This window comes from Diabrotica undecimpunctata, chromosome 7, assembly GCF_040954645.1.
Source record: "Diabrotica undecimpunctata isolate CICGRU chromosome 7, icDiaUnde3, whole genome shotgun sequence".
In the NCBI taxonomy this organism is placed as follows: domain Eukaryota; kingdom Metazoa; phylum Arthropoda; class Insecta; order Coleoptera; family Chrysomelidae; genus Diabrotica; species Diabrotica undecimpunctata.
In genome coordinates, this window is record NC_092809.1 from 37,111,687 (window position 1) to 37,138,937 (window position 27,251).

The following is a 27,251-nucleotide window of genomic DNA, read 5'->3' on the forward strand; positions in this document are numbered from 1 at the left end:
TATAATGTAGGCCGGTTCTGTAAAGGTATTTGGGAACATTACATACGCACGTCAAACGTTGGTGGTTGAGGGCAGGTCTGACACAGCGGGGGTCAGGCGCCACTAAACTACACGCCACTGCACAGGAGCTGGGAATTTTCATCTAAGATCTATCAGTCAGATGAACTTTATTTTTAATATTAGGTAGAGCTATACCTGCCCAGATCAAGATTACTGACTAATGAAATAAAGTGTATAAACTTAATAAACGGTTGGTTTTTGGAAGATGTTTTTATAGTAAATATGATTGATACTAGGATTGGTATTTAAATGTGGAGAAAGGAGCACAACATTAGCTACGAGGGTTGTCTTTTTAGTTTTGCATATAGCCAGAAAGAAAAAATATACAGACTTGAAAGTATTATATATTGCTTTTCAATATGTCCCACCAAGATCGATACACTTTTGCATTCGTTTAAACCAATATATAAACTATATATATATATATATATATATATATATATATATATATATATATATATATATATATATATATATATATATATATATATATATTAAGAGACATTGTCTAAGACTAAGAGACTAAGACATTGTCGAATAATAATAAGAACATAGAATAACATTGAAATAGGGGAGGCTGCACCGTAATTGGAAACGGTTGATAAAGCTGCACATGATGATCGATGGCTTCTTCTGGCGACTGTAATCGCTGCCCCTTGCATTGAATTCTTGATTTTCGAAAACGTGAAGAAGTCGTTGGGACTTGGTCGAGGTCATCCAGGTTTTACATCCCTACCTGCAAACCATTCCAAATGCGATCTGTTAATAGAATAACGCAAGACGTCATATTACCTGTGAAACCATGGACTTCATACAAGAATCTGGTATAGAGACTGGAGTGGCCATCAAGTTCAGCTGAGTCGGATACGGTAGGTCGATAGGTAAATCGATTTTTACATCCTCCAGCAAACTTAGAAGACGTTTGGCATGCCACAAGAAGAATCTGGAGTATTCCGCAATATGATATAGACCACTTAATTCGATCAATGCCCCATGGAGTAACCGAGTGTATAAAAAATCAAGGAGGAGCCACTCAATATTCATATTTTGACGAAAATGACGTAAATTTGTTTATAATGTTATTAAATAATAAAAATAATATAATGTATACTTCCATAAATAAATATTTTAAAAAATATGTGTCCATCTACGTGTTACATTTTTTTTGATCATCAGTATATTTGTCTAGTTAGATCAGTTTCTAAATTTCTGACCAACTGGTGTATGGTTTAACAATTCGATGTTTTGAAGCTTAAAAAACTCTATTGCCTTTTGGTCAGTTTGAGCTCTTGCAATGTCTTGATGTAAGATGATTCGCCGTTGTGTTGTTTAGTCGGAGTTTCGTGATAACTTCTGGTAAACAAACGGTTATATACCAATAAGAAGTAACCGTTCTTCCATCTTCTAAAGCAATTGTTGCCACATGACCACATTTTTACACAAAAGTTGCGACCATTTTCTTTGACAGACTTCGAGAACTTATCACTCTTGTTGAGTTTTCCTGTTCGTGAAATACCCGCAGTGAATTGGCGTTTATTTTCCGGTTCGTAGGAGTAAATCCAAGATTCATCGCCATTAGCAATACTATAAACGTTTTTTGAGCTTCTTTTGTTAAACCGTTCCAATGTTTTTCGACACCAATTGACGTGAACCGCTTTTTGCTCTCATGTGAGCAAATGAGGGATCCAACGGGGAGGGATCCAACGGGAAACCAACTTCGTAGCACCCAAGTTCTTTATGTAGCATCTTTTGGATCGAGATCTTTGAAATGCCCAAAGATGCCTCTATCTCCCGGTATGTTAACACGCCGGCCATCCTTAATTAGCTGACGAACCGCAACAATGTTTTGCTGTGTGACTGCTGTATTGAGGGGACCTGGCCTGGATTTGTTGCTGAGACTGGAGCGAGCACGTTGAAATTTGCAATGCCAGCGGAAAATAGTTGACTGGTATGATGCTTTGTTCCCAAGTAGTGTCTACACTACTTGTTGTATCGCAATTAAACTCTCGATTTATATTAACAAAAAATTGAGGTTACATTTATGTCGGAAGGTTTTGATGGTGGCGCCCTCTAAGCGGCTATATGCAAAACTAAAAAAACTCATATATTTGATTTATTGGATAGGATTTATACAAACGAGAATACTCGTTTATAAATTAATACTATTTTGCTGTTATAAACAAATGAAGCAACTTTGACTCCTGAAACTAGTTTCCAAACAAAGCGTCTTAAATCTGTTTATCTCTTCTTTTCTGCAAGTGCTCAAAACCTTAACGGGTAAAACAGAGCATTAACAAACTTGAGATTTTCAAATTATAGAATTCTTGTTTAGGCGCTAAAACAGGTAATACTTTGTAATCAAACATATCACGATATATTTAGGATCTCGCGATAGCACAACAATTCGAATGTTTCCAATTTGTTTAACGTTGCGGTTTTAATGTCCATGTCTCGCAACCATGTCAATGGTAATACCACATTTAGCATCTCAGGACTCTCCCTAAAATATGCATTGATAAGTTTTTATTACATAGAACTTACTTCCATGTCACAAAGCCCATCCATCATTTTTCAATTCTGGGTATTATCTCTTTATCAGAGTCACCATTCACATTTAACCAGTTGCCAAGGTTTTTAAAATGCTTTACCCGTTCTATCCTCTGTCTATATAACCGCAGCTGACACATAAATTCTTTCTGTCTATCTTCCAAAGCATTCCTAAAAATTTCTACGGAGTAAATATTAAAAAACCAAGTGACAAAATGCAGCATTTTTGCTTATAACAGGTAGTTTTTTGAGTACGATTTCACTTTTTTTTTAGGAGAACGCACATACAAAACATCTCTAGTTCCTAGACCATTTTTAAATCGATATTACTTATTACCCATTCTACATTCGCGCAGAGGGAATATTCGGTTTTGTGTAATTCGTAAAGTATCTTAAGTTTCTGGCTTATTATTCTGATCAGTCTTAAGTCCAGTTATCCGAGTATTCTTCTATCCATGTTCTTCAGTAAGTACCATCTTCTTTAAGAACGTTGGTAATGATCATGTCCACTTTTACTTCTGACACTACAAGTCCGAATAATTCTAATGAACTGTATTTGTACCATTTTCTTAGATGATTAAATCAGGAAATTCATTTTTACTCATCTTAGTATTTTGCCTTATATTTTTGCAATAACAAATCATTTATATCTGATCGTATATTCTTATTGCGGATATGGATTTAATCGTCTCTCTTTCTATAAACAACTTGATCACTCTCGCTTTTTACCTTGGTAAAAAAGCTTACAGACAAAAACCAAGTATAACAGACGAAGAATGCAAGATCATGATATATGGCAAGGGATGTAATGAAAAAAGGAATAAAATTTGGGAGCTCGAAAACACAAACGGAAAATTATAATGAACTAATGAATATGTTGATTCAACAAGGTATATATACTTAAAAAATGGATAACAGAAATAAAGTCAAACATATAATGTCATAGAAAGTAATGGGATCGAAGAAAGGTGGACAAGGCAAACATTTTTACTTTTACTGCTTCTGGAACAGAAACGGCAATAAATTGTTGTAATTTCTTTGATCTTCTTGTTCTTCTTCTTTAAGTGTAGTGTTCCAGTCGGAGGTTGAGTATCATCGTTACTATCTTTGCTCCATCTACTGCTGCTCTGAAAAGTTCTATTGAACTGCATCTAAATCGGTCAGTTAACTTTTTCAAGCAGGTATTATCAATCTTAGCATTTTATATCGCTGTCCCCTCATCACGTGTCCCAGATACTGTAACTTTCTTAATTTTATTGTATTTTTTTCATTATTTCTTATTCTTTGTCCATTTTTTGCTACTTCCTTGTTCGTTTTCTTCTGTGTTAATGATATTCCAAGCTTCCTTCTGTAGCACTAGATTTCTAATGATTGTAGCTTCTTTATGCATTCTTGCTTTAGTGTCCATATTGTAGTATCGGAAACACTTAACATCTCAGAGCTCTTACTCTCAGTTCTAATCTGAGGTCTTTATTACAGAGAATTGTTTTCATTCTTACAACCGCAATTCTTGCTTTTTCTATCCTGGCCCTTATTTCTGTCGTGTGATCAATATTTTTTGAAATCCAGGTTCCCAAGTATTTGTATTTTTCAACCCTTCCTATAGGTACATCTCCCAAATGTATGTTCGTTTGCATATTTGTTTTCTTTGTTATTATTAGATATTTAGTCTTTTTCATGTTCATTTTTAGTCCATATTTTGCACAGAAACTGTTTATCTTGTTTAATGGTAGTTGGAGTTGTTTTGCGGTATAATCATGGTGTCATCTGCATATCTTGTGTTGTTAATAGTTTTCCGGTAATTATTATTCCTTCACTTTCATATAGTAATGCTTTTTCAAAAATGGATTCACTATATACATATAGTAATGCAGTCATAAGGCATCTCTGCGTAACACCTCTCCTGATTTCAATTTGTCTATGTATTTTGTCTTTAGAATTTGGACTAATTTTCCATTTCTGATTTTGTCAAATGCTTTTTGAAAATCAACGGAACAAACATGCTCATCCACATTCATATTCATGCTATCACATTAAAATTAAATAACGCCTCTCTGGTTTCCAGTCCTTTTCTGAACACAAACTGACTCTCATCTATTCCTTTTCCAGTTTTCCATTTATACGACCATGCATTATTTTCAAGAATAATTTATGGACATAACTTATTAATGATATTGTTTTATATCCACTGCTGTCATTAGCGTTTATATTTTTAGGGATGGCGCAAATGGTGAGAGTAACCATTGTTTTGGTATATATCGTGTTTTGTATATCGTGTTAAACAAGTCTATTATAATGTCTAAGGTTTTTTCATTTGTGCATTTTAAGCTTTCTACCGGAATTGGGTTCTGGGTCTATAGCTTTTCCGTTTTTGCTGTTTTTTAGTGCCATTTTAAAATCCTCTTTTAATACCTTTAAAACCGCACCATCTCCTACTTCTATTTCCATCTGTTCTGTTCTACTTCTGCTTTTATCTGTTCTGTTCTTGTCTTTGAACAACTTATTGATATATTCCGTCCATATCTTTAATTTTTCTTTAGTATTCAGTACTAGTTTCCCATTTGATTCTTTAAGTATTCCCAGTTTTCTTTTTCTATTGTTGTGAGTTGATTCTTTAATTTGTGTGTGTGTGTGTTAAAACTATCTTGTCTTTTCTGGTATCCTTCTATTTCTGCGCATTATTATTTTCACCATTCTTCTTTCGCTTGCTTAATTTTGTATTTTATTTGTTTATCCACTTTTTGTATATCTTATTATCTTTGTTTTTATGTTGAAGTCTTTCTTCTATTTAATCTAGAATTTCTTCCATCATCCATTGTTTGTTTTTTATCTAGTTGGTGTCAGAATTTCTTTTTGACTTTTATCATTGTTTGTCTTTATTAATAACCATTTTGTATATTTCAGTATTTTAAAGAATTTGTTCTTTAACATTCAATGATCGATTATTGGTTTCATTTGTCAGGCATCTTGTGAGTGGGTTCCTTAATTTACTTGTATCGATTTGGGTCACTACTGAGTTTGGATCTGATCCTGTGTCGGCATTCGCATTTGTTTTCGTTTATATAATTGCGTTCCTGTATATTTGTCTAACTAATACATAGGTCGTCAATTTGGTGTCTTACAATTCTGTTTTCTTGATAGATTGGTGGCTTCTACCGTACAGTCTTCTCTTTTACAGTTTAAACAATATATTTATTATAACAAAATTATTGCTTTAGCAAAATTCGATAAACATATCACCCCTTTCGTTTCTGTTTCCCAGCCAGTATCCTGCACTGCACATTTTTCTACATTTTTTCCCCAATCTTTGCGTTAAAATCTTTCAGTATAATTTTAATATATGTACTTCATTTTCTGATAAATACAATCAGATATGCAGACGATACAGTTATTTTAAGTGATGACATGAATGGACTACAATGCCTTTTAAATGCCATTGATACAGTGGGAAGAGAGTTTGGCCTAAACATAAACTGTTCAAAAACAAAACACATGGTGTTTAGCCGTTTAGCACATCAAGGTGGACGATTATATGTTGATGGTCATATAATTCAAAGAGTGTCCAGTTTTAATTATCTTGGTTGCCATATTACTGAACAACTAGATCCAGATCAAGAGATAAAACGTAGAATCGAGATAGCCCGCACGACATTTTTAAAAATGAAGTCATTCTTCTGTAATGATAACTTCCAACTTCAACTTCGAAAGGTTGACAGCGTAAAGTAACTATAAGAACTTAAAAAGTCCTACGCAGATGTTAAAACTGGTATTGACCAACTCAAAATTAGAAACCTCACCATTCTGATGGGCGATAGGAAAATGCAGAGAAACATTATTGGAGATTTTGGACTGGTCGATAGAAATGAGAGGGGAGACAAATTTACTTTACAAACATTAGTGAGCGCTACAGAAATGCAATAAAATCTGTAAAAACTTACTGGTGCCGATATTCTATCTGATCACTGTCGGTTCTTGGCCGAATTAAAATTACAGCTTAAACGGATGAAACAATTTTACGGATATTAATTTTATTAGAAACAACAGTCAGGTGATTTCAAACAATCTAGAGAGCAATTTTGAGAATAACGAATAACTAGAATCCATCGACGGTCATTGGAATCAAATCAAAACGATTATAACCAGCTCAACTTCAAACTTAAAAGATAAAAATCGAAAAAAGGAACAGTGGATGAACGAGGAGATTTTGAATCTAATGGACAAAAGACGTAAATTTAAGAATCAAAACGTCGAAATATATAAACGAAGTAATAAGCAGATAAGGACTAAAATACGAGCTGCAAAAGAAACATACTTCGAAAATAATTTTTTGCAAATTGAAGAGTTACATGGCATTTAATATCTATAAAAAAGTAAAAGAATTAACCGGTCAGTGCAAAAAAACAAACAAATAACATTTTTAATTGACACGACAAGCTGAGTATTACTGATTTGGATAAAATAGGCAGATGGAAAGAATACATTGAGGAATTATTTAATGCTGAAAGGCCCGATCTTGAAATTAAAGAGGTAGTGACAGGACCTGACAACTATGGACGAAATTGAACGAGCAATAAGATTAGCAAAGACCAGAAAAGTGACGGGGCCGGATGAAATACCCAGTGAAATAATAAAGCTCTTCGAAAGTTCAGGTAAAAGATCTTTCCTTCATCTTTTTAATAAAAGTTATGAAACTTTCTATATACCAGCGGATTGGTTGCAGTCGACTTTTGTTACGATACCTAAAAAAGCAAATATAAAAAAATGTAGTGGTAGTGACTACCGAACCATCAGTTTGATGATAAAAATATTTCTTTCAATTTTGCAGTCAAGGATGTACCAAAAAATAAAAGAACAACTTAGTGATAACCGCAATAACCTTGAAACCAGAGAAGCACTATTTAGTATTCAGGTTATGGTACAGAGATGCAGAGATGTCAGCTATCCAGTTTATATGCATTTTATTGACTTTGAGAGGGCCTTTGATCGAGTAAAACATACTGAAATGATAGCCATTCTTTAGCAGGTAGGTATTGATGATAAAGACCTACGTATCATTAAAAATCTTGTCTGGCATCAGCGTGTAAAAATCAAGATTGGCCCGGATTATTCTTAAGAGCTTAAAATACGAAGGATTACCACAACGTGTGATGAATATGGACTGAAGCTAAACACCACAAAGATAAAGGTAATGGTTGTCAGTAAAACGTCAATACAACCAGATCTGATAACAGTTTATGGATAACAACTGGAGAGAACCAACAGTATCACTTATCTTGATTCTAATCTAAATCAGAACTGGTACATGAGCAAAGAAATTAGAATACGTACAGAAAACGCCAGAGCTGCATTTTTTAAGTTGAAGAAAATCTTATGTGGAAACAATATTACTTTGAGACTGAAAATTAGATTAGTTAGATGTTATGTTTCTCTATTGTTTTATATGGTGTCCAAGGTTGGACTTTAACAGATATACTTCTAAGAAAACTTGAAGCCTTTGAAATCTGGGTATATCGGAGAATTCTGCGAATAAGCTGGGTAGATAAAAATAGATAGCTGGACAGAGAGATGTAATATCTTCTTCTTCTAATAGCGCTACAACCCTTTGTGAATCTTGGCCTGCTTAACAATGTTCTTCCATTCTGCCCTGTCGGATACTTTCCTTCGCCACTGCCTGATGTTCATGGTTTTAAGATCCCTCTCTACGTCGTCTATTTATCTTTTACGGGGCCTTCGTCTTGTTCTATTTCCTTGGGGCTTCCATCTCTGGACTACTTTTACAGCTTGATTATCTGGCATTCTTTCTAGGTGACCAAGCCAGTTTAGTCTTTGTGACTTTACAAATCTTACAATATCTGCGCTCTGCATTAGTTCATCCAGCTCGTGGTTCATTTTAATTCTCCACGAACCATCGCTGCATTGGGTTGGTCCAAATATCTGCCTTAGTATTTTGCGCTCAAATATATAGAGATATAATATACTTCATTTAATAATACAATACAAGATAAATGGAAAATGCGGACCAAGTCGAAGATGAAAGTCATGGCTTAAAAACCTGAGAGAATGGTTTAACAGATCCTTTGCATCCCTTTTTCGAACTACCGTCAACAAAATGAGTATAACCAATTTGATAGCCAACGCATGATAATCGAGCAGGACACAAGAAGAAAAATACTTACAGACAGAAACAGTATTTATTGAAAAAATGGTAACACAAATGAAGTGAAACCTTAGATTAGACCTAACTTGCCAATATTTATAAATTGGCGCTGGATAATAATACCAAAAAAATCGATCTGATACTTACAACTAAAGTTTTGTTAGAACGAATAAATAAGAAGATGAGCTTTATCAGATTAACAACACAGTTTCTTACTGAAAGATTGTGTAAAATGCAGTATTTGTCACAATACAAATCATTAGAGTATATAATGACTAAGGAGAAGTTTCCTTGCATCATAAAAATTATTGAAAAAATATACTAAAACAACAAGATTTAAGTCAGAACAACTTACGGAACCTTTGGACATTATTAGAATGGAGGAGAAAAGAAATAAAAAATTACCGCTATGAGAAGTATGTATAATATAATTATATTATATAGAAGATGGAGTGATAACCTTCCGTAGAAGTATTGATCCGTCGCTTGAACAAGCACCATTGCTTATAGAGAAAAAAAGAAGAAGCTATTGACTCTCGAAATATAAAAACATACATAAACAGAAAGAAAATCAAATTTAAACAAACGAAAAGCTGTAAAGAATTTAAAAAACTTTTAAAAACTACTATTCCTGTATACTATAAAGTGTAGTTTACTTTCCTATTCCTTTATTTTGTATCCAGGGTCCGACTAATATCAAAAGCAACTGATAAATTTACTTACTTTGAATAAATACGGAAAAGAAAACCAATTTTAAATAAGTATAAACAACTTTATTGATTTTTTACAAAAATACCATACTAAAATCGACAATGTGCTTTCATTTTAATCTGTTCAAAGATCGGTACAAAAAGAAAACATTACAGTGTATCGTGAAACCCAATTTAGTGCATAATCTGTACAAATTACAAAATAAATACACAATATATACCTAACTTATGTATAACATCACAGTCTAGCGTCGAAAATGAGACATTTCCGATGTTAAAATTTTTTAAAAACAAAATCCAACTAACACGATCGATCAATCAATCGATTTTTTCGCGAAATATATACAATAGACATCCCAATCTTAAATTTACATTCACATTCAAATTTACATTTTAAATTAAATTATATTTGTTGATATTTGACAAGGAAAAATCGTTTAGGTATATTTATATCTAGATGACCAGTCTGTGAAAAAACTTCAGTTTTTTCACAATTTTTAACAATCTTTTCCTTTCTTACAATTGTGATATTGTAAGAAATAATTGTATATTGTTTTATTCCATGGTCCGTTAATTTTCGTCAATGTATTACCAAGCAATAGTCCGCAACATTAAAATGGTTCCAATTAGTTTCTAAGCGACGGAAACAGAATCTAAAAGACTTTTGACATGTGGTCTAAATGATGAATGGAATGAAATGATAGTATATTATATAAAAATTTATTTTGAACTTAATAATATTTTTCGTCAATTATGTCATTTATTTTATTGTTTATTGTTAGTTCCTCGATCTTTTTGGACTTCTATAGGCACCGACAGCTTTTCTGTAAACAATATGCACCACTATGACAAGAATTTGACATTAAAAATGACTAGTTTGTGAATTTTTGATTTAAACTACAAAAATTTTAATTGAAGTGTCCATTTTTTTTAGTTTGATTTGGCAATATTAATGTTATAATTTTTGACATACCTATGTGTAGGTATGTGTCTTTTAAAATAATTTATAGAATAATTTAATTTGATTACAAAAAAATCTTTTTTTAACATTTAGACGATTAATTAGTTAATTTTTAAATTAATTAATTTGATTGCTTTTTGATAAATTTTGTCATTTTTAATAAATTTTATTTTTTGTTGTGTCTTCCTTGTCATCTATCTTTAAATTTGTTTGACGGAAATTTACAACTTGAAAATTGCATTGTTTTCAAGATAAATTTAAATCGGCAGTTGTTGTATATAAATTTAAGATTGAAATTTTATTTAAAAAATACTTACAGTAAAAACAACTACAACTTTTCAAAACACCTCGAGTTTGTTAACATTTCCCTTGTCAATCGCCACACTTGTTTCGAAGCGTTTTCTAAAGCACTTGGTGATTTTCCTTTGAATAGATCTAAGTTAGGGAGGAAATAGTGAGGACACCGTTTGCACTGTAAACAGGAGATTAGTTGGAGGAAAATGCCGTTGATTCTGTCGGCTATGCAGGATTCGTCCCATTCTGATTCCCTAGGATGTTTTTCGCACTCGTAGAGCAACAATGTTTTCATGTGATAACCAGTTACTGGGTTTCCAGGTAGATCTAAGTGCCGATCCCTAAGAGTTTTGAGAATACTTAGACATCTTTTACGGCAGCCTCCTTGTAGAAGACGATTTTCTGCTTCGAAGAACGATAACACCCAAGCGTCGCCTTCCATTGCTGATTGTTTACCTTGCAACGCTATACACTCTTTTGAAAGTAGATCAAAACCTTCGGTTTTTACTTCTACGACGATGTTGGGGTGCGGCCAGGGAATTTGAGGTAGAGGCCAATGTGCCGCGCTTCTAGGCCAAAGCCCCGCACACTTGAATGCTGGCGTTATTTGTACTATATATCTTTCACGTATTCGTAACTTCACTTCGGTGGTATCTGCGATCATTTTAACACTGTCTCTGTACGAACATTTGTCACAGGCTTGAGCTACTAGAGTTTGGAATCGAGACCGCATCTTTCTCGCTGATAGGTAACCGGAAGCTGTAATAAATTCTACCCATAAGGACATGGACCTTTTTCTTCCATCGCTGAGTTTCAACACGGCACAACCGGGTAGAGTACCGTCGTCCACGAAGTTCAGCACTCCCATTTGGTTCAGATATATAACCACCTCGAACTCTTGCGGTGAAATCACTTCCAAGCCATCGAATCGTCCATTGTAGTCAGTTAGGGATGATATAAACCTCGGCTCCTGAACCTCAACTTCTTTTAGCACGTCCTGAACAACCCGACACACTTCTTGTATCGTTTTGGAAGTCTGTAACTTTCTCGTTTGCACTTTTTCTGTGTAGTATTTATTCAATTGATAGACCATCTTGGACTGGGCGGCCAACATATCCGGCGGCACGAGCATCTTGGCAGTTTGGTGGCTACTAGAGCCTAATTTTTCAACCGGTGCCACCTTGATTACGATGTCTTCTTCGGTTGAAATAGGGTGGGGGTGGAATTTTCGCTGTAAACGGTCTATTTCAACGTCGGATCGTTATCAGATGCGTCGCGGTTGATTGTGATGAATCAGCTAGCACTGTCGTAACAATACTGGGTAATGGAAAACGAAAGAGGAACAGGTAACCGAAATCCCTCCCCGTCGAGGCGTGGCTTCGAAGAGTGTCTGCCCACCAGCGCGGCCAATAGACATTACGTGCGCTGTTGCTATAGAGCTTTTAATGGGTTGTTTGGAATGGAAAATGTGACTGTAGAGGGGTGGAGTGATCGATCGACTGAATTCCACAATAGAAACTCTACAGGAAGTTGAATTAAGTGGTTAACAAACGTTAGAAGGAAAATGGATATTGTTGTTTAGTATTTGAAAAATAATTGTATTAGAAAATTAGATTAGTAATTGAGCATTACAGTCAGTTTAGTTTTTAAGCTTTGAAAATGTTCATTAATTGTATATAACTGGTTTTTGTTTGCTTTTTTATGACTATATTTTTTCTGTTTATTATTTTGACAAATTATTATTTTTTTATACTATTATTAATTATTATTTTTCTTCTGATTATTATATTTCTAAAAATTTATTTATTAATTAATTTCTATCTTTAGAATAAAATGATAATTTCTCTTTTACGGAAAAAAAGAGATCGCTATTTTACTGCTATTGTTAATATTAAATGGATGACCATACCTGTCCAGTTTCGTACATTCTTTAAACACGACATGTTTTGTATCATAAATTTGTGTTGATACTTCATAGCACATCCATAACTTACATCAAATACCTTTGGTCTTTAAATTATCAAAACTCATAAACATGTTTAGCAAAAAGTCTAGATATAGAAAAAAAAATATTTACCTGAGATCAAAGTGTTTAATCTTAGTGTTAAAAACAAAAGTTTTCAGTGTTTTATTAGATACTTGATAAATTTATTACTTGACTATCTTGACAAAAAAAAAATAGAAATTAATACTGATGCAAACAATGTCTAGACCAATCTAGTCTGTCTTTGACAATGTCAAATACTACAATAAAACAAATTGGGTGTACTGTGTTTCTCTAGTAATCGATACTCGCCACAAATTAGAAGATTTCGATTTATCGGAATGCGGCCATTCCTTGAAACAAGGAACAAAGACAAAACTCAGATAATTGTATAAAAAATATGAAAAAAAGGGCCTTAACCTCGAAGCAACAAACAAGTAAGTTGGATCCTCTAGTGGCGGGTACGGTAAATTTTGTCACTATACAAGAAAAGGGTGCGCCTTGACGACAAACTGGAGCGATATCTAGCAGAAGAACAAAGATAAAGAAACGTGGACATCTTATCTTGGTAGAAAGATAACCAGGATAAATTTCCTACCCTGGGTCGTTTGGTCAGGGATATTCTATCAATTCCAGCTACGTCTGTTCCAGCAAAAAGGCTCTTCCTCAGAGCCGGCTTGACCATGAGAAAAAAAAAAGAGCCAGCTAAGTGAGCATTCAGTGGCTGCGATTCTTTATGTCCAGTCATGGACAAAATATAAAATATTTTTTAATTTAATAAAAGAATACTTGTAGATATAAGTTAGTTAAACTTATACAAATAACTGTAAAGGGTTCCAAGGCCATGGTGAGAATAGATTGTGGTATGACAGAAGCATTTGATATTGAAAATTGAGTTAGGCAAGATGATGCTTTTACTTTTTCATCTAACTTTGGAAGCTATTATCGGAAAACTAGGTATGAACGGCTGAATTTGAACAAGATTTACTCAAATATGTGTATATGCTGATGATGTTGCCATAATAAGCCGCAATAGAATAGAGTAATAGAGTATTAAGCGATAAAGCTGTAGATTGAAACGGGAAGCTGTTGGATTTGGTCTAAATATAAATGAAAGGAAAACAAAATATATGGTGTGCACAAAGTCTTTCTACAAAACAGTAATTAGACCAGTGGTCACATATGGATGTTAAACTTGGACCTTTTCAAACACTGATGAAAATCAATTAAGAATATTTGAGCGCAAAATATTGAGAAAGATATTTGGACCAATCCATTGTAGCGATGATTCATGAAAAATAAAAATGAAGTATGAGCTGGATGAATTAATGCAGACCGTTAGATTCGTAAAGTCACAAAGAAGTCACTTATCAAGAATGCCAGATAATCGAGCTGTAAAAGTAATCCAGAGATGGAAACCCCAGGGAAATAGGACAAGAGGAGGCCCCGTAGCCGTAAAAGGTGGATAGATGATGTAGAGGAAGATCTTATATCCAGAACACAAGGCAGTGACGAAGGAAAGTATCCAATAGGCCAGAATAAAATAACGTTAAAAAGCAGGCCAAAACACACAAAGGGCTGTAGCGCATTAGAAGGAAGAAAGACTTGAAGATATGTATTAATTTAGATTTGTAAAATATATGGATATTAAAATAAGTACTGTTTTGTTCAAGTATGGCTGGTGTTTCGTTTATATATACAGTGTATCTGTCAAATTAAGTCTGTACTAAATGGGACTTTTTTATTTTTAGTTTTATGAAAAAAGTTATTCTTTATAAAGTTGATCTTATATGGTATAGCGTCCGAAACAATTTAAACGGGAGAAACTCAAAACAAATAGAAATGTTTACATAATACATTGTACAAGATTGACACTGCTAGGAACTGAAGTAATTATTAAATTGGTCTAATAATATAATTTTTATGTTTAATTGTTCAGATTTCTCAATCGAAAAAGGTGTACGACAGGGTTGTGTTCTGTCACCCCTCCTTTTTAATCTTTACTCTGAAACGATTTTCGATAGAGCCTTAAGTGACACTGAAGATGAAATCAAAATCAACGGACAGACTACTAGTAGGTAATTTTCGCTATGCTGATAATACAGTCATAATAGCTGATAGCCAAGAAGCGCTACAACGACTAATAGATAGAATAAACACTGAAGGAGAACGACTGGGCTTGAAGATTAATATAGACAAGACGAATGTAATGGTGGTTAGCAGAACACGAAATATGCAACTAAATATATGAGTAAACAATTAGAACATCCAAAAGGTCCCCAAGTTCAGATATCTCGGTAGTTGGATAACTGAAGATCTAGATCCAGACATAGAGATACGTAGCAGGATGGAGCAAGCCAGAACATCATTTACTAATATGAGAACCTTGCTAAGCAACAGCAGCCTTAACTTAACGCTTCGATATCGCTTTGTAAAATGTTACATTTATTCCATACTGCTATATGGTGTAGAAACCTGGACCATAAAGGCCAATGTGATAAACCGATTGGAGGCCTTTGAAATGTGGGTATTTAGAAGACTACTTCAAATTCCCTGGACAGATCACACAACAAATGTCGAAGTATTATATCGAATGGACAGAGAACGAGAATTGATGCCAATAATAAAAAGAAGAAAAACTGCTTATCTGATAGAAGATAGAAGGAAAACGGCACATTGGAAGAAAGAAATAATCATGGCTTAAAAACATAAGGGATTGTACAAACCTCGATGCCCATGCACTCTTTAAAGCCACGAGAGGAGTATGCCAGAATTGTCGCCAACATCCACTAATTGGGTAGTGCACCATAAGAAGAAGAATTGTTCAGACAATTTTTAAAAACACAATATGCCCAGAAAAAAATGTAAATATTAATTTTGTATTTTATATGGTATTATGGTACTAATGGTATATGTACCATTAGTATAAAAATATATTTACTTATTTAAAAAATATAATTTAAATTAGCTTTATGGTACAGCGGAAATAGTTGCGGTACGAGACGCGGAACGGGACATATGGAAAAGGGTGTGACACGGGACGAGACCAGAGCCTGTCGTGAAACCCTATTACAAATAAAAATAAAATTAAACATAAAGAAGCCCAAACAAAAAGTTGCTAACAGAAAATCCGATAGTTTTAACATAATAAAGCAATCCATAAAGGCATTAATAAATAAGAAAAAACAAGTGAATTTGGAATACTCAAAGAGTTTGACGGTAAACTTATTATAAACATCAAGGACAAACAACTTGGCTTATGGAAAGAATACATCTATCTATATAAGTGAGGGTCCTTTCCGCTTCCCACATTTTGATCGCCATCGTTCTCTATCTCTCCAGTCTTCTTCTTCCAAAGCTCTATCTCTCTTGACTCGCCAGAATGAAATTGCCGATCTTCCCCATCTTCTTCTGTGCTGTGGTACATAGTTTTAGTCAGGTATATTTTCTTTCTATCTTTATGTGAAAGCTGGTAAGAGTCTGACCCATATGTCAAAATAGGCTCTACCAGTGTTTAGTAGATTGTCATTTTTGTTTGTAACTTATAATTCTTAGACCATATTAAGGAATTTAAAATGCGAATCAACTTTTTCGCTTATTGAACTCTCTCTCTCTATCTCTTTCTCACTTTCTCTCTCTCTCTCTCTCTCTCTCTCTCTCTATGTCACTTCTAGTATTTCCTTTTTCTGACAATACAATAATGATTTATTTATATTGTCTATATGTCTTGAAAATTTTTACACCAAGTACAAGAATGTAAATACATCTCTGAAAGAATAGTAAGTGTAAAAGTTAAACTGGATGTCAAACCTGTGAATGTGATAGCAATATATGCACCAGAGAACAACAGAGATACCACCATAAGAAAAAACTTCTACAAACATCTTCAGACTGTAATAAACGAGACCTCAAATGATAAATATTCGCTCCGTGCGTGACCATGGTAGGGGAACCTGGAAACGATGCCAGCGTGCGTAGCGGCGAAATATGACAAAATTGGACACTATGTTTTTAAGCATAAACTTTATCAAAAATGTGCAAATACACGTTGCGTATTTAATTGTGCTAACAATAGCAAAAATAGTAAGTGTAGTTTTTATAGGTTCCCAAAGATTACATATAAATTAGAGAAAAAAAAAAAGATGGATCCGTGCTATTAATATGAAAAAGGAAATATCAGGTAACCTCATTTTTATGCAATTGAAATATTTAAATAATTTACCTTAAATGATATTTTATAAGGCTTCAAGCTAACTGCAGAGTGCCTGATGACTTTAGCTTTTATATCATAACTTTTACTATTACTGTTTTTAATTATATGCTCTTTCACGTGAAAAACTTGATTTGCCAGTACTAGATTTTTAACTTTTCTTTTCCGTTTGGGCTTAAAAAGATATATTATGATGAATTTTGAGAAACCCAGTTTTTAATACTACATTTATTTTGTACATAAACTGAAAAAATATAATTAAAAAGTTAATTATTAATAATTGTCAATTTCGCCTGTATTTAGCAATGTCAAACATATGTCATCAATGTCATATGTTTAGCCTGAAAATTGGAAGGTCCAAAACTGTCAGATGAAGGCGGTAGGTGTCGCGTCAGTCACGCACCTAGCAAATATAATCATTATGGGATAGAGTCATGGATAGAGTCACGAATGTCGAGGTGTTGAGAAGAATGGGAAAAGATAAAGAGGTTTTAAATACAATTAAAGTCATAAAACTGCAATATCTGGGACATGTCATGAGAGGCGAGCGTTATAACTTGTTGCAATTAATAATGCAAGGAAGAATACAATTTGAGTGCTTGGTTTAACTGCACTTCTGCTGACCTCTTTAGAGCAGCGGTATCGAAAGTACGAAATGCCATGATGGTTGCCAACCTTCTTAGAGGAGATGGCACGTGAAGAAGAAGAAGATGGGTGACTTTAACGCCCTTGTTGGCAATGATATAGTTCCAGGAATAAAACAGCGATATAATGAAAATATCAGAAATGAAAAAGGAGACCTTCTGACGAACCTCTGCAGCATAAATACGTATTAATAATATATTTTTCCCTCACAAAAAACAATATAAATACACTTTTGAAAAAACTAAAGAGCGAAGATCTATGATAGATTATATTCTGTCGAATAGAGAGTTACACCGCTCTCAAGTCTTGGATGTAATAGCACTAACATCAGCAGAAATAGGAAGCGATCATAAAATGGTATTGTACATAATTCGAATGAAAACACATATATGATATCAAAACACCAGAATACTCTACAAAGATAAAATAACCGAAAAAACAGAAACACATATAAGTATTACAGAAAGTGATGGAGTCGAAGAAAGCTGGGTAAAAATTAAGTCTAATATCTTAATCTCGGCCAAGGAAGTTCTTGGTGAAAGACATATAAATAAAAATAGATCGTTTCCAAGGCGAAGAACTCCATGGTTTTGTACAGAAGTGAAGGAAAAATGTAAAGAAAAGAAAAAAGCTTAGTACATGAAATACATATCAACCAAAACACAAGAGGCATACCATAATTGCAAGACAATGCAAAGAAACGACACACATGCACCTGTAAGAAAAATAAAAAAAGGATCACTGGGAACGGTTTTCGAAAGAAATGGAACATGATTTTTATAGTCTGCAAAAGGAAATATTGCAATACATGAATTGACTACCTAAAAAAGCTCTATGCAGAGGAGGAACAAACGACGCTAGAACATGAAACACCAGAAATTATCACAAATGAAGAATTTAATATAAATATACAGGGAGTTCGTAAAATACTTAAAAAGCTGAAGAACAGAAAAGCGGCAGGTAAAAATGGGATACCAAACGAATTACTGAAATATTGTGGAGCGACAATTACAAAACAATTAAGAACATTAATTAATAAAATTATAAAACCCAATAACATACAGGAAGAACAGAGAATTCGCTAACTAATTCTACTATTCAAAAAAGGAGATAAAAGCAGCCAGAAAACTACAGAGGAATAAACTTGTTAAATATTACTCTAAAACTTCTAAAATTTTACAAGAACTAATGAATCAGAAGATAAGTTTAGTAAATCAACAACAGCTTTTTCGTAGGTACTGAAAGATCGTGTACAGATACAATATTCGTCATAATCCAAATTAATAAGAACTCACTAAGTACTCACTCACTAAGTATAATAGATCAGCATTTCTGTGTCTGATTGACAAAGAAAGTATTTTACAGAGTAAGACTCAAATCTGTAAGCCATTTTCTGTATAATATAGAACTTCTCCTAAATATAGTCAATAGTTTTTATTTGAAAATATCTACCAAAACAACAAAATTGAAGTCAGAATAGATGATGGACAACAGAACCTATAGAAATAGACAGCGGAATAAGACAAGGGGATTTATTGAGTCCTATGCTCTTTAATTTAATCACGGATGAAATCGTCAAAAGCGTTAACAAAGGAAGAGAATACAAAATGGAAAACAAAGAAGTAAAAATACTCTGTTACGCAGATGACGCAGTATTGATAGGCCAAGATGAAGATAGTCTGCAAATACTGGTCGACAGATTTAATAAAATAGCAAAAGAATTGAATATGACAATCTCATATCAGGAAACTGAAACAATAGTAATCAAGTAATAGTAATAGTAACAAACAGAATTGCTTATAAAGAGAAAGAGGAAGAATAAGAAGAAGATATCTTGATAGCTCTAACACATTACCTATTTTTAGATATAATATGCATGTTAATTCGCAATTTTTCATATTATGTTTTTAATTTTCTAAACATGTAGTCCATATCCTGTGTATCACTCGCTACTACCATCTGATCGTCTAAAAAAACAACAAGATAGTCAAATAACAATTGTTATCTCTATTCCCATTCTTGACACACGCTATTCTTCAATACTCTAAAGCAGCTTGTATATATGCATATTTTAAATAAGATTGGAGACAGATCTAACCACTGTTTGAGGCCTTTTATTACTTGGTAATGTTTGAAAAGGATACATAACGAGCGTATTTGACGACGATGGAGAGATACAAGTAAAAGAACAAACAAAGCTGAAAATAACAATGGAAGAACTGCAAAGAATGGAAAAGCGGTAGACCCAGATGAGATACCCGCTGATCTAATTAAGTGCGTTGACGGTGAAACCGTGAATATACTGTAACGAAAATTAAATCCGGATGGGAAAAAAGAATGCCTAGAAGTTGGGTATTATTTTGGGTAATAGAAAAATTAACCCAAAGGAAGTTCTTCTTCTTCTTCGTGCGACTAGGATTACTCCTGTTTGTCTGAATCGAATCTTATTCTGTTTCAGTCGTTGTTGACTGTACATTATCTTTCCACCTTTTTGGCGGCCTTCCAACGGGTCTTCTGCTATATGGCTTGTTGTTTTTATAGATGTTCGCTAATCTATCTGGTCCCATTCGGTTTACATGTTCGTTCCAGTTTTTTTTCTTGTTTTTATCCACCTGTTAATATTGTGAATTTTGCATTGTTCACGTATACTTCTGTTGGTTTGTCTGTCTCTTAATGATATGCCCGCTATTGATCTTAATACTTTTTCATTTCGCTACTGTTGATTTGTTGTTTCGTCTTTCTTGTATCGGTCCTTGTCTCCGCTGCATATGTTAGGATTGGTCTTACTGTTGTCTTGTATACTTTCATTTTGCTTTCCGTGGTCAGATATTTGTTTCTCCATGTGGTTTCTCGGAGGCAACCACTTACTCTTGCCGCTTTTGATGCTTGCCTTGTGGTCTCTGTTCTTATATCCCTGTCACTAGTGATATCTACTCCTAGGTAATTGAATTTCATTACTTGTTCTACAAATGCCGTCTATTTTTAGTTTGCATCTACACGGCTCTTTACTGATCACTATACATTTAGTTTTTTCTACTGATATCCACATATTAAGTTTGTTTGCTGTGATATTGAAGGTGTGGAGCTGCCTTTGTAGGTCATCTTCATTATTAGCAATTAGTACTTGTTAATTTCTTCAATTGTCCTTATTATCTGATGGTCTGTTTGTTCAGCTTGTAATAAATTTAAGATGTCATTTCGCTTCACCCTGTCAAAAGCACTTTTTAAATCTACAAAGCACATGTATGCTGGTTTTCCATATTCAATAGACTTCTCTATTATTTGTCTGATAATAAAAATTGCGTCTATTGTGCTGCGGTTCTTCCGGAAGCCTTGTTGTTCATCTGCCATGTTCGCTTTTTCCTCGATTTTATCTTTTATGACTGCCGTTAATAATTTTAATGTGCTATTCATCAGACTAATGCCTCTATAATTTTCAGGATTTCTCGAGTCTCCCTTTTTAAGTATCGGTAGCAGGAGACTTTCCTTCCATTCCGCTGGTACTACTCCGGTATTTATTATACCGACGAATAATTTTAGGAGCCATTTGCGTAGTGTTCCTCCTCCATATTTTAGCAGTTCATTGTTTATCTTATCAGGACCAGGTGTTTTTCTGTTTTTTAATTTTTTTATTCGTTCTTGTAGCTCTTCTTCTGATATTAGTACTCTATCGTGAGTTTCGTTAATGATCCTTTTTCTGTTCCCTTCTTCTCCTCGGAACTCCCAAAGGAAGTTTAGTCTTGGAATTTAAGATAAATGAAGAATTCAAGATCTAAAGTCGTTCAATATGCGACGACTCTTAAGTGTTTTGAAGGACACAATGGCTAGCGTTGGGAAGTGGGTCTACAGATCTCTAAACGGAATGGGGAATACTGATGTTAGAAAGAGTTCATTCACAACAATCACACTTAATTTATGTGGTTTGAGTTAAAAATTATTAGAATTGTGTATTTGCTGTCCAAAAGAAGTTTAGTAGAGACAAAAATAATATAGTTACCTACTAATTATCAAAAGCTTAGTTTAACTGGACGTGTTAAACTTCATTTAAAAAAAACAGAAATGTCCATTACGAAATCGTACCTTTATACACATATTTTTACAAAAATTTAAATTAAAAATTGTTTTTATATGGGACTAAGCCACAATTGATTGTAATGAAAATTACATTTCTAACTAAAAATTTGGCGTTTCGATTTCCATTCCCGAAATCGCTATCAAAAAAAGATTATTTATGAATTGTGTTGAAAAGGGTGTATAACTGCTAAAGCTGTTGATGTCTTTTCAAAATTGAAAGTTGACTTACGTGGTCGCGGTGTTGTAGGTAACAACCATGCTTTGGTGAAGAAATGTGTGCTTGGTTTTTTGCGCTATGGAACTTAAAATTCTGATTATTCTGTGTGTTTTTGGATTATTTGTATGTGTGTTATGCGTTGTGTATTGCATATGTATTGTATATCATTGTAGACAATGTGTCTAATGTTTCTTAATCTGCTATTGTTGTTATATTTTTGTTGTTGACTTCTTCTTTTAGTATTAACAACTTGCTACATTCTGCGGGGTTTGCTACATATTTTTCATTGAGTAGGATGAGGGCTGCTTCTTTGATTTTTCTCTTTTTCATGTCTGTTTCTTTAATGATTATTGATGCATATTTCCATTGTACTCTGTATTCATTGTCGCAGCCATGTTTGTCTATCTCTGTTCAAAGTCCCTGTTTTTGATGTATGTTTCATGCTAGTTTATCCTGACACTTAGTGGTCTTGCGGTTTCTCCCCGCTGACTTCCCGCTTATAGGGTTGATGGGTTTTAAATTATTTTTTTAGAATTAGTTGATTGATATTTATTTTTGTTTGGGAGGGATCATGAAGGAGAGGTTTTGTATGAAGGTTTTCCAATTGTTTTAAAGTTATAAGCAAACAATGTAGAAAAAGATCGATGTTTTTAGTAATTTTTAAATACTCTAATTTTTTTATTAATATTTTCGACTTATTTGAGAGGGAGGAAAGTCAATTATTATTACTGAAGGTATTACCTAAGTATTTCTGCAAAAATCCGAATGCCACCTCTCATATCCACCTCAAAACAGATCCGCCCTGGTCTATTAGACTAGGTTTCATCATAAGGTAGACAATGAAAAAATACAGGAATAAATAAATAAACGCTTATATGGACGTTAAATCTAGACACAAGAAGACGACTTAACGCCTTTGAAATGTGGACCTATAGAAGAATTATGAGGGTTTCCTGGGTAGATAGAGTTGCGAACAATGAAGTACTGAGAAGAATAGGTAAAGAGAAGGAAGTTGAACTTACAATTAAAGAAAGAAAGCTACAGTATATCGGACATGTGATGCGGGGCGAGAAGTATGGCATCCTGCGACTCATAATGCAAGGAAAGATAGATGGCAGAAGAAGCATCGGAAGAAGACGAATTTCATGGCTCAAGAACCTGAGAGAATGGTTTGGATGCGGCTCAAAACAACCTTTTAGAGCTACTGCCTCAAAAATTAAAATAGCTATGATGATTGCCAACCCCCGTAGCGGAGATGGTACCTGAAGAAGAAGATGGTATTCAACCAGAAAAGGTTCCCGGTGAATATGTGAAGATTTTGAAAGAGATCTATGAGAAAGTTACATCTAGTGTTAGGTGTGGAAGAGACTGATCAATTTTATATAAAAGTAGAATTTCACAGGACTCGGTGCTTAGTCCTTATTTATTATCATTGTAATTGGATCACATAACAGCGAAATTACAGGTGCTAATATCCCTAGTGCTGATGATTTAGTGTTTGTACTAAATACTGAAAGGGGTTTAGACCAAATACTTAGTAGGACAAAAACAGAGCAGGTATAGTATTTTTCATATAAAAATGCGTGCATGTCATTCAAGATTTACGACGTCAGAACTCCACAGCGTTGCCAAAACATCAGAATAGTTAGTAAGTGAGGAATTTTTAAAATGTCAATTATTTGTCAAACTACTATATTAACAGTAAATACACTTAGTTTTAAGATTCTGCAACACACTAAAATACATAAGAAAACATTTTAATACAAACTTATATATTCTAAATTTTAAACTTACCTCTTTCAGAGCATTAATAGTAAAAACATCCCGCCATTATTTCTTGTTCAAAATAATCTATCTTATATGAAAGCTTATCAGCTTTCTACATACTATTTAGTTGTTTTGGCATAGCACAATCACAATACACAACAATAATTAGTTTTTAAAGCTATTAATATAAATTTAATATGTATTTATAGATACAATTTATTAATATATAATATATTATGATCAAATTGTGTAAGAAATCAAACCATAAACAAAATTCTTACTCTAAAAAAGCAGCAACACTTTAAACAATTTTACCACACGCTTAACTGTCAAAAAATTTTAAGTATTTCCTTTATCAGTTGCGTACAATTGTCTAGTATATTTAATTAAAATTATTATTTTGTGGAATATTAGAGTTATTTCATAAAATTTATATTAATAATAACAAATGTTTTTGGTTATTTAATCAATATATTTCTAAAATTCCCAATATAATGATGATTACATTTTTCTGATTATTATACCATGTTGACGCCTATGAAACATGGAGTAGTTCCGTATGGGTTTCGTATTTTTAGCTGTGTTAGGAAAATTTGAACTCTAAGGTTCTGGAAATTTTAAATATAAGTGACGTCACTTTATATAAATTGTGACGTGCACGCATTTTTATATGAAAAATACTATATTTGGATTGTTCATTTTTAATAGTACAAATAAAATGATAAATTTTGATGGTGAAATAATTGTGAAAAGTAATAGTTTTAATCAGTATTACAGATTACTGGGAGTAATGGGGAAATATATGATGATGCGTGCACTAGAAATAGAGCGGGAAGTATGAAGTGGAAGCGAGTAGTGTGTTTTGTGATAGAAAAATTCCAATAAAACTGAAGGGCAAATTTGTTAAAACTGCCACCCAGCTATGATGTACGGAAGTGAATGTTGGGCAGTTAGAAAGAAACAGGAAAAACGAATGCATGTGGCGGATATGATAATGCGTAGATGGATGAGTGGAGTGACAAATAAGAATACAATTAAGAATGAGTAGGTATATGAGGGGTTGAAGGGTGGTACCAGTTGATGCCAAAATGAGATGGAAGTGGGAGAAAGTGAGTACTGTGTTTTGTGACAAAAAATGCCAATAAAACTGAATGGCGAATTCCTTAAAACTGCTATAAGACCAGCTATGATGTACGGAAATGAATGTTGGGCAGTTAAAAAGAATGAGGAAAAATGAATGCATGTTGCCGAAATGATAATGCTTAGATGGATGAGTGGAGTGACAAAAAAGTGATAACATTAAGAATGAGTAGGTATATGAGAGGAAGTTGAGGGGTGATACCAATTGATACCAGAATAAGATATAATAGATTAAGATGTTTCATTCATGTTGAATGTCGAGACGTTAATCACCCAATACAAAGAAAGTTTCTGGAATGAGTACGACATGAAGACCAAAGAAGACCTGTGGAGAGACGCTTAGGCAGGAAATGTCGGTCAAGGGGATTGATATTGGTATGAATTAAGATCAAAACTTATGGAGAAATGTAATTAGGATCTAATTCGACATCGTATAGGGATAAAGGCAAAGGAACATATTTTTCAAATTTTAATATATTTGTTTAAGTTCTTATCATATCCTACTGATGGTATATCTATAAAGTTCTACATAAATAATTAGGAAAAAGATACAAAAAAAAAGTCTCTTATAGCATAATTTTTTTATTAATTTTAAAATTTAAATACAAAACAACAAAAAACGAGTACTTGATCCTACAAAACAGTCTTTTAGATACATATTTACTATAACTATTCGAAAAAAACTAGCATCCCATCCTCACATTTTATACCGATTGCCCATCTCTATTATAATAGCGTTGTTTATAGCGTTATGCGTCAGAGTGTTCTCTGTTATATAGAATAAATCATAGTAGAGATGGGAACCCAACAGACATAACAGTTATTAGCATACAAGAAATATTAATACCATTAATAAACATAAATATCATGGCACTAGAGTACGAGATTTTATTTATTAGCAATTCAGTCCTAGTTACAGGTTTCCTAACCACTATTAAAGCTATATTCATATCAAAGAATACTTAAATAGGTAAAATACTTAATTGTTTTAAACATAGTACGGAAAATGGGGGTTATACAGTTGAGTAATGTAGTCTACATCAGTATATTCAATATACACAGTTTATATTCACAACCAAGAGTGTCTAGATACATATAATCAACAATTTTGACGCCTTTTTGATGTATTAGAGGGACGTTAGGCTTAAATATCAACGCTTTACATTTTTTTTAATTATATAAGTCTAGTTGGGACTGACAAGTAATTTCTACGTCAAACAACATAGATAACCTCACTTATTTCTTTAATATGGTCAATCATAAAGAATAAATTCTGTCTTTTTGTTTAAAATATAGAAAAATAATGTGAAAAAGAAATTTTTAAACTTTCCCAGAAAAAAGTATGTAGAAACAATAGACTAGAAATTTTGGAAGCATTAAATCATATGAAAGATTTTTTAATTGATAAGAACGTTCATAGATCAACAGCCTTAGGTAGAGATATTTTGTATATTACGCAGATATAGAGTTTAAGTAATTCTTCTTTTTGTATGTTCAGTCTCTTATTTACCAACTTATCTGCAACATCTCTCTCTCTATCTCTCTCTCTCTCTCAATCTCTCTAATTACAGTAGTCTTAGCGATAGTAATTTGCAATCTTTTGTGATCATCTTAAACTACTTCTTTTGTTAAATTCAGGAACTGAAAAAGATTACGACGTACTTTTTCTCTTCGTTAACAAATTTGGATGGCTAATACTGGTAATAGCTTCAACATATCTTAAATGTTCTTAAAACCACACGAGAAGAGATTGGCATTAGGTTACTATGTGCCAGTATACCATTTTATTTTATTGACGCCTGCAGGAAGTACAAAACAATCCCATAAGATTAAATTACTGTCATTTGGTCTATGTCTTCTACAGTTCATTATCTTGTCTGTAATCTACCATTTTGTCAATATAATTTTTGATTTATAGTTTACAATTTTGTCATTAGGTATTCATGTAAAGGCAGAAAGTGGAATTATACAGTGCATAGTACAGTGCGTTTCGTATGGAAGTGGGGACTAAACCAAATTTCGTCTACTCGCCGTGGTCAGGAGTGCTTGCACTATCTCTTTATCATTAGTTATTCTACTACTAAAACTTAGGAAAAAAGAAAATTGACGTGTTTTCACTTAGAGCTGCTCTGTAGAACGAGTCGGCATAGAAAGAGCCTTTATGAGAATTTTAAGACCATTCTTAATAAATTCACTAACCTCTATTAAGTTATATCGAAAATGATTTGTTTTCGATTATGCCATTTAGCACTGAGATACATTAATGTGTAAAAAAATAAATTAAAAGCAATAATTTATTGGATGAACATAAGAAAAGTCAAATATGTAAAAAATAATGTTAACATTTCTGCCAGAATATAATAGATAGTTTGTCTTATATTCACATATTATTAACTTCTTGAAAATATGTTAGAAGTCTATTATATGAGAAAGAAATCAAATAGTTGAGAAGGTAGAATAATGTGGAAGCTCTTGTAAACTCTTC

General features: G+C 33.2%; 2 protein-coding genes across 11 annotated transcripts in view; one reads left to right on the forward strand and one right to left on the reverse strand.

Moving 5' to 3' along the window:
* rg (A kinase anchor protein rugose) overlaps positions 1–27,251 on the forward strand; it is a 742,603-nt gene that overhangs the window by 548,653 nt on the left and 166,699 nt on the right. The gene's annotated exons all lie outside the window — the stretch shown is intronic.
* On the reverse strand, positions 9,516–12,043 carry LOC140445191 (protein mab-21). Its single transcript, XM_072537070.1, has one exon. The coding sequence runs from the start codon at positions 11,859–11,861 to the stop codon at positions 10,764–10,766; it is 1,098 nt and encodes a 365-aa protein (XP_072393171.1). The 5' UTR covers positions 11,862–12,043; the 3' UTR covers positions 9,516–10,763.